We start from the raw sequence: 13,312 nt of genomic DNA on the forward strand, positions 1-13,312 counted from the left end.
GGACTTAGCCAAAAATTCTCTCTGAAAGCAGCGTTGGTGGTGGTTTTTTAAGTCAACAGAAACACACACACAAAACCCAAAAAACACAACAACGTATCACATACTTAATATGACACAGAATGCACACAAGAAAGCTTTCTTTCCCATCCTGAAGCAAGAAAATGGCCTCATCTAAGTGGCAACCACACCAAATGAGCAGTCACCAAGCTCCTGTCTTAGTCCTAATGGCTGATCAGAAGGCCTTTCCTATAGCTTCCTTTTGTCTCTATAAACATCATAGTCTTTACTTTCTTGAATGAAGACATGTAGTAAAGGAGCTGTTTCAGTTTAGCATGAACTGAACTGAGAGGCCAGAGATGAAAGTGAAAAAGGGAAGAGTCTTACCTTGCCTGGGTTTTGCTTTTTGAAAAGCAAAACATTCCTTATGAAAATGGTCCCACTAACCCAGACTTCAGCTACATGGTGGCAGAGCTCGGGCACGCTGAGCAACCGAGGGTGCACAAAGCCCCAGCTATGGGAGAGAGAAGGGGGAGCTGTGAAAGGAGGGTGTTGAGGGTCCCCCCATCTTGCTGTGCAGGCAGCCAGTGCTTCCAGGTTTAAATGGCGTTTGGGGAGTGACTAGGCCCAGGTGCTTTGGAGGTGAAGCATGGCTTTCTTCTTGGCTCACCAGGTTGAAACCTGAATTTAGGTACAAGGAGGACAGACTTGTTCTGACAACTCCACCCTATGAGCAAGCAGCCCAATACACGTGTGTAAACCTGCCCCCAGCTCCAAGGCCCTTTGTGCTCAGAAACATCTTCTTCCTTGCACTCAGACCATTCCAATTCCCTGTGATTGCAATCCAGGGATAAAAGTGAGCACAGTCTGACTGATACCACTGCTGCTAAGGGGGAGGAAATGGTGGATGTGCCCTTCAGAGAGAAAATAAATAAAGCAAAACCAAAATCAACTATAGCAGAGAAAATTCCTTGGATCAAACAAATGGAGTGGATGAACTGAGAAATGAAAGCAGGAGCTGTAAGACACAAGAGGAATCTTTGGCTTTGACTTGCTGATGCCAGGAACCAATGTGTTTTCTGACCGGGAACTTTAAATAGCCAGAGGTCACAGAAAACACTAAATGACCTGGTATAAAAGCCAGGAGACAAATGAAGTTAGCTGCCTTTAAGTTTTCTCACTGGGACTGAACAATGCAGCTGACTCCCTGGCATGTCACGTTATGGGGCACTGTAATGCTTCTTTTTCAGAAACTTCTCTTGTAAAGATCAGAGGACACAGGCATCTCAACATATTGCTGCCTGAAGTTTAGGATGTGTTAAAATGATCATTTGGAACAGCCTAGGTTCTCAGCTTACACTGTGTGTCCAAAACATGGGGTTAACAACATGTAACCAGAATATTACAAGAGAATGAATCAGAGCAACAAAAAGGGATTTAATTAGTGTTCCATACCTCTCATTGTCTAATGCGTCGGGTCTTGGCACTACAATATTAAAACAAACACCAGCATTAGTTGGTAGGGAAAACTAAACATGACAATGTTAGGCTGTTGGTCTGACAGCTCAAGTTTTAATAGGTTGGGGAAAAGAAAACAGTAATAGCTGATAAAAAAGGAGACACTGTGTTATACTGCCAGAGTTAGGGAGCTGCAGACAAGGGAATAATCACTTACGCCTACTCATTTTTCGAGGGGAAGGAAGGGAGGTCCAAATGGACTATTTAAGCCCCCTTCTAATGACCTCAGCTGAAAGCCAAGGTGTACAAGAAAAATGGTCCATCTCACCCCTTTAGTGTGTCTGGGATGCCCATACACATCAATCTGTGCCAGGCTACACAAGGTATGTTGTAACAACTCCAACCCTAGAAATCTGCCTGTTATTTTTTTATCTTTTTTGAGACAGAGTCTTGGTCTGTCACCCAGCCTGGAGTGCAGTGGCGTGATCTCGGCTCACTGCAAGCTCCACCTCCCAGGTTCACGCCATTCTCCTGCCTCAGCCTCCTGAGTAGCTGGGACTACAGGTGCCCGCCACAACGCCCGGCTAATTTTTTGTATTTTTAGTAGAGACGGGGATTCACCGTGTGTTTTTTTTTTTTTTTTTGGAGACAGGGTCTTGCTCTGTAGCCCAGGCTGGAGTGCAGTGGCATGATCTCAGCTCACTCAGCCTCCTGAGTAACCGGGACTACAGGTGCACGCCACCACACCTGGCTAATTTTTGTATTTTCAGTAGAGATGGGGTTTCACCATGTTGGCCAGGCTGCTCTCGAACTCCTGTACCTCCCAAAGTGCCGTGATCACAGGCGTGAGCTACCGCACCCAGCTGAAAAATACCTGTTCTCTTTATTTTATTTTTTTGAGACAGAGTCTCACTCTGTCGCCCAGGCTGGAGTACAGTGGCACGATCCTGGCTCACTGCAACCTCCGCTTCCAGGGTTCAAGCGATTCTCCTGCCTCAGCCTCCCAAGTAGCTGGGATTACAGGCGCCCACCACCATGCCCAGCTAATTTTTGTGTTTTTAGTAGAGATGGGTTTTTGCCATGTTGGCCAGGCTGGTCTTGAACCCCTGACTTCAGGTGATCCACCCACCACAGCCTCCCAAAAGTGCTGGCATTACAGGTGTGAGCCACCACACCCAGCCTGCCTGTTCTCTTTAAAAAGAGACCCAGAGCTGGGTATAGTGATGCTCACTTATAGTTCTGCCTCCTTGGGGGGCTGAGGCAGGAGGATCACTTGAGCCCAGGAGTTCAAGCCCATCCTGGGCAACATAGTGAGAACCTGTCTTTAACCAAAAAAAAAAAAAAAAGGGAGGGAGACCCATTATCTACCTGAATAATGTGTAAGTCTTTTGATATTCACCAGCCATTAGATAGGCAGATGAACTACACAATTCCTTGAAGTCTCTATAAAATATGATGGGCATGTATTTAAAACCTGTATACTCTGGTTTGAATATCTTGCCAACACTTCAAAATTAACATAAAATCTACATCAGTTTTCCTCTCTCACCCCTTCAAACCAACTTTTGTGTCTGCCTTTGCCTTTATCTGCTAACTGTAATGCCATTCTGCCACTCTCTTAGCTTTAACCCCCATCCATTTATGTCTTTTATTATACATATATTATAATTGTTATTTTTTGAGACAGGTGTCGCCCTATTATCTAGGCTGGAGTACAGCGGTGCGATCATGGCTCACTGCAGCCTCAACCACCAGGGCTCAAGGGATCTTCCCACTTCAGCCTCCCAAGTAGTTGGGGACCACAGGTACACGCCACCATGCCTGGCTAATTTTTTAATTTTTTGTAGAGACAAGGTTTCGCCATGTTGCCCAGGCAAGTCTCAAACTCCTGGGCCCAAGCAATTCTCCTGCCTCGGCCTCCCAAAGTGCTCAGATCACAGGCATGATCCACTGCACCTGGCCCCAGCTATTTATGTTTTGATGTATCTTCCTTCCTCACAGCGATCCAAACCATCCATCATTTGTATTCACTGAGGCCTCTCTACTTCTCACGAAGACACTGCCACAGTCTCCTAACAGGTCATCCTGTTCCACTTTTCCTCCTTCCATGTGGTCCTAAAAATGCTACTAATTAACCTTTACTATTGGCCAGGCGTGGTGGCTCATGCCTGTAATCCCAGCATTTTGGGAGGCCAAGGCAGGTGGATCACTTGAGGTCAAGAGTTCGAGACCAGCCTGGCCAACATGGCGAAACCCCATTTCTACCAAAAATACCAGAAAAATTAGCTGGGCGTAGTGGTGCACACCTGTCATCAGGAGACTGAGGCAGGAGAATCATCTGAACCTGGGAGGCAGAGGTTGCAGCGAGCCAATATCATGCCACTGCACTCCAGCCCGTGCAACAAAGCCAGACTCTCTCAAAAAAACTTTTTTTTTTTTTTACTTAGCTGGGTGTGGTGGTATGCACCTGTAGTCCCAGCTAATTGGGAGACTGAGGTGGGAGGATCACTTAAGCCCAGGGATTTGAGGCTGCAGTGAGCTATGATCACACCACTGCACTCCAAAACCTGGACAACACAGTGAGACCTAGTTTGTTAAAAAATAAGAATAGGGCTGGGTACGGTGGCTCATGTCTGTAATCCCAGTACTTTGGGAGGTCGAGGAGGGTGGATCATCTGAGGTTGGGAGTTCAAGACCAGCCTGACCAACATGGAGAAACCCCAACTCTATTAAAAATACAAAATTAGCTGGGCGTGGTGGTGCACACCTATAATCCCAGCTACTTGGGAGGCTGAGGCAGGAGAATCGCTTGAACCCAGGAAGTGGAGGTTGTGGTGAGCCGAGACTGTGCCATTGCATTCCAGCCCAGGCAACAAGAGCGAAACTCTGTCTCAAAAATAAAAAATAAACAAATAAATAAACCAAAAAAGATAAATAAAAAAGTCGGTTGGGTGCGGTAGCTTACACCTGTAATCCAGCACTTTGGGAGGCTGAGGTGAGTGAATCACTTGAGTCCAGGAGTTTGCGACCAGCCTGGACAACATGGCAAAACCCCGTCTATAGAAAAAATACAAAAATTAGCTGGACATGGTGGCAAGTGCCTATAGTCCCAGCTGCTCAGGTGGCTAAGGTGGGAGAATTGCTTGAGCCCAGGAGGTTGAGGCTACAGTGAGCCATGATTGTGCCACTGCACTCCAGCCTGGGTGACAGACCAAGACTCTGTCTCAAAAAAAAAAGAATGGCTACATTGGCCGGGCGCGGTGGCTCAAGCCTGTAATCCCAGCACTTTGGGAGGCCGAGACGGGCGGATCACAAGGTCAGGAGATCGAGACCATCCTGGCTAACATGGTGAAACCCCGTCTCTACTAAAAATACAAAAAACTAGCCGGGCGAGGTGGCGGGCGCCTGTAGTCCCAGCTACTCGGGAGCCTGAGGCAGGAGAATGGCGTAAACCCGGGAGGCGGAGCTTGCAGTGAGCTGAGATCCGGCCACTCCAGCCTGGGTGACAGAGCGAGACTCCATCTCAAAAAAAAAAAACAAAAAAAGAATGGGCCAGGCGCAGTGCCTCGCGCCTGTAATCCTAGCACTTTGGGAGGCCGAGGTGGGTGGATCACCTGAGGTCAGAAGTTCGAGACCAGCCTGGCCAACATGGTGAAACCCCGTCTCTACCAAAAATACAAAAATTAGCCAGGCAAGGTGGCACATGCCTGTAATCCCAGCTACTGGTGGGGCTGAGGCAGGAGGACTGCTTGAACCTGGGAGGCAGAGGTTGCAGTGAGCCGAGATCATGCCACTGCACCCCAGCCTGGCCAACAGAGCGAGACTCCGTCTCAAAAAAAAGAAAAGAAACAAAACAAACAAAAAACCTAATCCCAACATACTTTCAGTTTTATTTCCTAGCACTCCCTTTAATGAACCTTTATCCTGGCCATATGATCAATTCTCTGATGTCAGGAAATGCTTTGCAACTTCTGGTTCCTCAGACTAATCAAGTCACTGGACTCTCTAGAAACACTTTTTTCTCGATCTGTTCAAATCTTTTGCTTTGTTCCACTCTCAAGCTAGGGACAAAATATATGACAAGTATACCAATTACATACTGCCCTGTGAAATCTGTCGTACTGGTCTATAACTGTCACTTAATTTTTCATGTTTATGTATGTATTAGCTTTTTAAAAACACTACATGTCATGGTTCTCTCTCTCTCTCTCTCTCTCTCTCTCTGTCTTTTTTGAGACTGAATTTTGCTCTTGTCGCCATGGCTGAGTGCAGTGGCATGATCTTGGCTCACTGCAACCTCCGCCTCCCGGGTTCAAGCTATTCTCCTGCCTCAGCTTCCTGAGTAGCTAGGATTACAAGTCTGCGCCACCACACTCAGCTAATTTTTTCTATTTTTATTAGAGACAGGGTTTCATCATGTTGGCCAGGCTGGGCTCAAACTCCTGACCTCAGGTGATCCACCCGCCTGGGCCTCCCAAAGTACAGGGATTACAGGCGTGAGCCACTGCGCCCGGCCATCATGGTACTTTCTATAAGTCACAATTGGCTATCCTAGTGTTTTGCAAATGAGCAATTTAAAAGAAATTCCTGAGAGGTAAATTAGTACTGCCTCAATAAAGATGCAGTGTCCAATAATGATAATTATTATTTTTAATTTGAGGACTACTTATTCCTCAGGCCATTATGTTGGCAAAAATATGTCAGGTGGTGAGTACAGACTACCTGTGCTTAGTAACAATGGGAAGGGCAGAACCCAGCTCCAAGGAACCATAATTGGGGCACAAGTCCTTCAAGTGCCTCCTAAAGCAAATGATTCAGACTTCGAAAGACAGTCCCCAGCTCCATACACCTCCTCATAAACCCCTAATACTAAAGGTACAAATTATAGGAAAGGCCATCTTCAGTTCAGACTGTTCTAAATGCTACCAAACTCACCTTTTATTTCAGGCCAGATTTTGTTCTTCCATTGATCAATACACACAATGATCATCAAGCCAAATGCAAGTAAAAACACAAGACGAAGGGATGTCAGGGCAAAGAACCTACAGAGGAAGAAAAACAGAAGAAAGATCATTTATCTAGTTAAGCTAATTTCAGAAAAGGCCACGTGTGTACTATGGGCTCTGTGGTAAACAGACCTGAGGTCTAGCTTTTTTTGTTCTGACACTTAACTAGTTATATACTTTGGGTAAATCATTTAAACCTTCTGGACCTTAACTACTGTACCTATGGGGCAGAGAGGATAATTTGCTGCTGTAAAGACAGAAGACTAAATCAAATAACTTCTTAAAGCTCCTTCAGCTTTCCAGTCTGTACCTCTATTAATTTCACGGAGAAATTCATCCTTGATAACAAGTTGTTATAATGAAAGCCAACATCTTTCTATCAAATTGGACCCTAGTGTAGGGCAACAAACTGATAGAGAGGCACTCAAGAGCATTTAATTCAATTACATATCTTTTTACAGATAAAGGAACTGAGGCCTGAAAAATATTTGATTAAGGTCACATAGAAAGTTGGCATGAAAGCTATATTTAAAAGCAGGTTCTGGCCAGGCGCAGTGGCTCAAGCCTGTAATCCCAGCACTTTGGGAGGCTGAGACAGGTGGATCACCTGAGTTCGGGAGCTCGAGGCCAGCCTGCCAACATGGTGAAACTCCGTATCTACTAAAAATACAAAAATCAGCCAGGTGTGGTGATGTGCACCTGTAATCTCAGCTACCTGGGAGGCTGAGGCATGCCTGTAATCCCAACTACCTGGGCGGCTGAAGCATAAGAACTGCTTGAACCCAGGAGGCAGAGGTTGCAGCGAGCCAAGATCCCACCACTGCACTCCAGGCTGGGCAACAGAGTGAGACTCGGTCTCAAAATAAATAAATAAATAAATAAATAATAAATAAAAGCGAGTTCTCCAGAATTAACACAAATGCTTCTCAAACTCTTCCAAAAAAACAAAAAAGGAAGCACTTCTTGATTTATTTTGTGAGGCCAGCATTATCCTGATACCAAAGACACCATAAAACTGTAGACCAATATTCCTTATGAATATAGATGTAAAAATCTTCAATAAAATACTAGCAAGTTAAATTCAGCAGCATGTTAAAAGTATTATACACCATGACCAAATGAGATTTATCCCAAGACTGCAAGGGCGGTTTAACATACAAAAAAATGAATAAGTGTAAGGCATCACATCAGTAAGATAAAGGAAAAGCTAGTTCTTATTTGAAGGAATCAACCATAAAAAAAGTTTGAACAGTCTGAGAAATCTAACATTGAAAACACATCTAATGATACTAAGGAATTTTTTCTTTTAGATGTTAAGGTAGTTATTTTTTTCAGATACATTTTGGTTTAATACTAAATGAGGAAATTCAGAAACACAGATTAGTACAGATAGCATAAATGTTACACTCTGGGTCTTAATTTTTTCCCTTTTTTCCCCCTACGTAACACATGATGTGAACATGAACTGTAGAGCCCTGGCCAGGTGCGGTGGCTCACGCCTGTAATACCAGCACTTTGGGAGGCTGAGGCAGCCAGATTGCTTGAGCTCAGGAGTTCGAGACAAGCCTCAACAACATGGCGAAACACCATCTCTAAAAAAAAATACAAAAAATGAGCTGAGCATGGTAGTGCGCTTGCGGTCCCAGTTACTTGGGGGACTGAGGCACAAGAATCCCTAGCCTGGGAGGCAGAGGTTGCAGTGAGCGGAGATGGCGCCACTGCACTCCAGCCTGAGTAACAGAGTGAGATTCCTGTCTCAAAAACACAAATATTGGATGAAAATCATGTATATATTAGAACAGAATATAAATAGCATTTCATAGTATTCTGAAAAGACTAGGAAGGCCGGGCGCGGTGGCTCAAGCCTGTAATCCCAGCACTTTGGGAGGCCGAGACAGGCGGATCACGAGGTCAGGAGATCGAGACCATCCTGGCTAACATGGTGAAACCCCGTCTCTACTAAGAAATACAAAAAATAGCCGGGCGAGGTGGCAGCGCCTGTAGTCCCGGCTACTTGGGAGGCTGAGGCCGGAGAATGGCGTGAACCCGGGAAGCGGAGCTTGCAGTGAGCTGAGATCCGGCCACTGCACTCCAGCCTGGGCTACAGAGCGAGACTCCGTCTCAAAAAAAAAAAAAAAAAAAAAAAAAAGACTAGGCATGGTGGCTGAAGCCTGTAATTCCAGCACTTTGGGAGGCCAAAGTGGGCAGATCACCTGAGATTAGGAATTCGAGACCAGCCTGGACAACATGGCAAAACCCCGTCTCTACTAAAAATACAAAAATTACCCTGGTGCGGTGGCGTGCCTGTAGTCCCAGCTACTCGGGAGGCTGAGGCAGGAGAATCACTTGAACATGGAAGGCGGAGGTTGCAGGGAGCCGAGATCGCGCCACTGCACTCCAGGCTGGCAGACAAAGCAAGACTCCATTTCAAAACAAAAGGCCAGGCGCGGTGGTTCACGCCTGTAATCCCAGCACTTTGAGAGGCCGAGGCGGGTGGATCACGAGGTCAGGAGATCAAGAACATCCTGGCTAACACGGTGAAATCCTGTCTCTACTAAAGCTACAAAAAATAAAAAAATTAGCTGGGCCTGGTGGCGGGCGCCTGTAGTCTCAGCTACACGGGAGGCTGAGGCAGGAGAATGGCATGAACCCGGGAGGCGGAGCCTGCAGTGAGCTGAGATTGCGCCACTGCACTCCAGCCCGGGCGACAGAGCAAGACTCCGTCTCAAAATAAATAAATAAATAAATAAATAAATTTATCCGGCTGTACACTTGAATATACATACATACACGGGGGATTGGCTGAGGAACTTCACATTTTGTCTCTAGATATTCTTGTACCTTTTTTTTTTTTTTTTTTTTTGAGATGGGAGTTTTGCTCTTGTTGCCCAGGCTGGAGTGCAGTGGCATGATCTCGGCTCACTGCAACCTCCACCTTTTGGTTTCAAGCGATTCTCCTGCCTCAGCCTCCCGAGCAGCTGGGACTACAGGCACACACCACCATGCCCAGCTAATTTTTTTTTAGTAGAGATGGGTTTCACCACGTCGGCCAGGATGGTCTTGATCTCTTGACCTTGTGATTCGCCCGCCTCAGCCTCCCAAAGAGCTGGATTACAGGCGTGAGCCACTGCACCTGGCCTTTTGTACTTTTTTTTGGAGATGGAATTTTTTGAGACAATATATTGGCTAGGCTGGTCTCGAACTCCCTAACCTCGTGATCCTACCTTGGCCTCCCAAAGTGTTGGGATTACAGGCATGAGCCATTGCACCCCTGGCCCTTTTTTTTGATTCCCCTTCAGACAGTCTTGCTCTTGTGACATAGGCTGTAATGCAGTGGCACTATCTCAGCTCACTACAACCTCTGCCTCCCACGTTCAAGTGATTCTCCTGCCTCAACCTCCCAAGTAGCTGGGATTACAGGCATGTGACACCATGCCTGGCGAATTTTTTTGTATTTTTAGTAGAGACACGGTTTCACCATGTTGGCCAGGCTGGTCTCAAACTCCTGACCTCAGGCGATCCACCCGTCTTGGCCTCCCAAAGTGTTGGGATTACAGGTGTGAGCCATTGTGCCTGGTCCTCTACTTTTTTTTTCAATAAATGTGAATTCACGTTACTTGTATAATTTTTTTGTTGTTGTTGTTGTTTTGAGACAGAGTCTCACTCAGTCACCCAGGCTGGAGTGTAGTGGTGTGACCTTGGCTCACTGCAACCTCTGCCTCCTGGGTTCAATCAATTCTCTTGACTCAGCCTCCCAAGTAGCCGGGATTACAGGCGTGCAACACGACGCCCAGTTAATTTGTATATTTTTAGTAGAGATGGGATTTCACCATGTTGGCCAGGCTAGTCTTGAACTCCTGACCTCGTGATTCGCCTACCTTGGCCTCCCAAAGTGCTGGCATTACAGGCATGAGCCACTGTGCCTGGTCAAGAAATGTTATTTTATACCACACAAAAAAACTCTTCTTTCTCTGAAGTTCTTATTATGGCTTATTCCAAAAAAAGATAAATCTGGGACTAAAACTGACTTATGGATAAGGATTAATCTTGTTATGGAAGATGCTCACAATTTTAGCCTTCAAGACCCAGAAAATAATACCCTTTATGAAACTATTGGCTTATCTTCATCTGCAGGATGAAATCCCACTACCTCCTGTCATAAAAGGGCCTTCATGATCTGGCTTCCGCCTCTCTCCCCACATTGATTCCCTCCCTTTGTTTTTTATATTTCAGTTTTATCAAATTACTTGCAATTCCTTAAGTATCTTATTAGATTGGTGTTCTCCCTATCTGAATGTCTTCTCTCTCTTACCATACTTTTCGGCCCCATTTTCTTACCATTTATCTTGCAAATCACAGCTTAGATATCTTCCTGTTTGTTATTATTACCTGTCATGTTACATCGTGAACACAAACACACATGAATTTACTTGAGAGTAAAGTTTGTGTCTTACTTTTTTCTGTAACTGGGCTTCTTACCACAAGGCCTTGGCATGTAACAGGTACTCAAAGGTATGCTGAATTGAGTTGAAGCATAGCTTACAAGAACGGAAGGTAAGGGCTGTAACAAGCTATTTAAATAGTCCAGGTCTTAGAGAAACTTTTTTTTTTTTTTTTAATGTTTACTGGTTTACTATAAGGGATATTTGTTTTTATTGCCACCTCTGGAAAACCAACCTTCTTAGGAGAGCTTAATATCCTTTCCCTACCCTAGTTTCTATTTGTGTTAGTCATCGTGCTCTGGGAAGGGGAAATTGCTGACAGTCTGGCAAGCCTCCCTAGAGAGCCCTTTCAAGTACTCTGGAGAAAACAGCGATGCCAAAGTGCTGCTGCTGGGGAAGGGAAGCAGCAGCACTGGGGAGCAAGAAACCCTAGAGCCCTTCTTCTTGGCCTTGTTAAATGTGCTTGTTTGTTGGGATGATGCACTGGCTTTAGAGAAATCAATGGCCTGAGGCAACTCTAGAGGCTTATTTCTGTTAAGCTGCTTTTATTTTTTAATCTTATATATAGTCACAGTATCCTTTAGGTGGTGGGGTGGAAAGATTGAAATAGCATTGTCAACTGGGCACAGTGGCTTATGCCTATAATCCCAGCACTCTGGGAGGCCGAAGCGGGTGGATCACCTGAGATCGGGAGTTCGAGACCAGCCTAGCCAACATGGAGAAACCCCATGTCTATTAAAAATACAAAATTAGCCGGGCGTGGTAGTCTATGCCTGTAATCCCACTCTGGGAGGCTGAGGCAGGAGAATCGCTTGAACCCAGGAGGCGGAGGTTACGGTGAGCTAAGATTCTGCCATTGCATTCCAGCCTGGGTGACAGAGCGAGGCTCCGTCTCAAAAAAAAAATTATACAACTAACATGAATTCATGTTTATCAAAAAAAAAAAAAAAGTACAGGGACAGGCATGGTGGCTCACGCTTGTAATCCCAGCACTTTGGGAAGCCAAGGCAAGTGGATCACCTGAGGTCAAGAGTTCCAGACCAGCCTGGCCAACATGGTGAAACCCTGTCTCTACTAAAAATACAAAAAAATTAGCCAGGTGTGGTGGCACATGCCTGGGCAACAAGAGCGACACTCCGTCTCAAAAATAAACAAACAAACCAGGTGGATTACCTGAGGTCAGGAGTTTAAGACCAGCGTGGCCAACATGGCAAAATCCCATCTCTACTAAAAATACAAAAATTAGCTGGGCATAGTGGCGGGCTCCTGTAATCCCAGCTACTCAGCAGGCTGAGGTGGGATGATAGCTTGAGTCTGGGAAACTAAAGTTGCAGCAAGCCGTTATCGTGCCACTGTACTCCAGCCTGGGTGACACGGCAAGACCCTATCTCAAAAAACAAAAAAGCAAAACAGAAAAAGCCACCTAAACACTAACAAATTGGTTTGTGGGGAAAAAAAAGTTTAAAAAAAAAACCAAAAACCGAAACCACACACAACAGGCCAGGTGTGGTACCTAAAGCCTGTAATCCCAATACTTCGGGAGGCTGAGGCAGGAGGATCACTTGAGTTGAAGAGTTTGAAACCAGCTTGGGCAACATAGCAAGACCTCATCTCTACTGAAAAGAAAAACATTAGCTAGGTGTAGTGGTGCATGCTTGTAGTCCCAGTTACTTGGGAAGCTGAGGTGGGAGGATTGCTAGAGCCAGAAGGTTGAGGTTGCAGTGAGCTCTGATTGTGCCATTGCACTCCAGCTTGGGAGACAGAGCAAGACCCTGTCTCAAAAAAGAAAAAAAGAAGTATCATTTATGACATTTATAAGAAAATTGGAAATGTGAACACTGACTAGAATCATTAATTTTTTGCATGTGATAATGATGGCAGATGTTTCTTGAAGTCTCTTTTTCAGAAAAATATACTGAAATACCTACATTAAATGATACGACACACATGGCCGGGCGCGGTGGCTCAAGCCTGTAATCCCAGCACTTTGGGAGGCCGAGACGGGCGGATCACTGGGTCAGGAGATCGAGACTATCCTGGCTAACACGGTGAAACCCCGTCTCTACTAAAAAAAATACAAAAAACTAGCCGGGTGAGGTGGCGGGCGTATAGTCCCAGCTACTCGGGAGGCTGAGGCAGGAGAATGGCGTGAACCCGGGAGGCGGAGCTTGCAGTGAGTTGAGATTCGGCCGCTGCACTCCAGCTTGGGGGACAGAGCCAGACTCCGTCTAAAAAAAAAAAAAAAAAAAAAAAATTGTGTCTTCCATACTGGGGTATGGAGGACACAAAATTGGCCATGAATTGAAAAAAATAATAGTATGTACATGGTGGCACACAATATTATTCTGTTTACTTACACATGTTTTAACCTTTCCATAATAAAACATTTAAAAAATAATTCATTATCTA

At 45.4% G+C, this 13,312-nt stretch overlaps 1 protein-coding gene across 5 annotated transcripts in view; it reads right to left on the bottom strand.

The window, feature by feature from the left end:
- Positions 1 to 13,312, bottom strand: part of RETREG3 (reticulophagy regulator family member 3) — a 30,523-nt gene that overhangs the window by 7,131 nt on the left and 10,080 nt on the right. For 2 of the 5 annotated variants that reach the window (XM_005584261.4, XM_045374810.2), the window contains exons 2-4: positions 6,391 to 6,497; positions 1,453 to 1,483; positions 385 to 511 (exon numbers count right to left, since the gene is read on the bottom strand). In XM_005584261.4, the coding sequence (XP_005584318.1) occupies positions 385 to 511; positions 1,453 to 1,483; positions 6,391 to 6,497 (265 nt within the window). Of the gene's footprint in view, positions 1 to 384; positions 512 to 1,452; positions 1,484 to 6,390; positions 6,498 to 8,747; positions 8,864 to 13,312 lie in introns of all 5 variants that reach the window. The other 3 variants (XM_074019663.1, XM_074019664.1, XM_074019665.1) reach the window with 3 other exon arrangements.

The sequence above is a fragment of the Macaca fascicularis genome, chromosome 16 (assembly GCF_037993035.2).
Source record: "Macaca fascicularis isolate 582-1 chromosome 16, T2T-MFA8v1.1".
Lineage (NCBI taxonomy): Eukaryota > Metazoa > Chordata > Mammalia > Primates > Cercopithecidae > Macaca > Macaca fascicularis.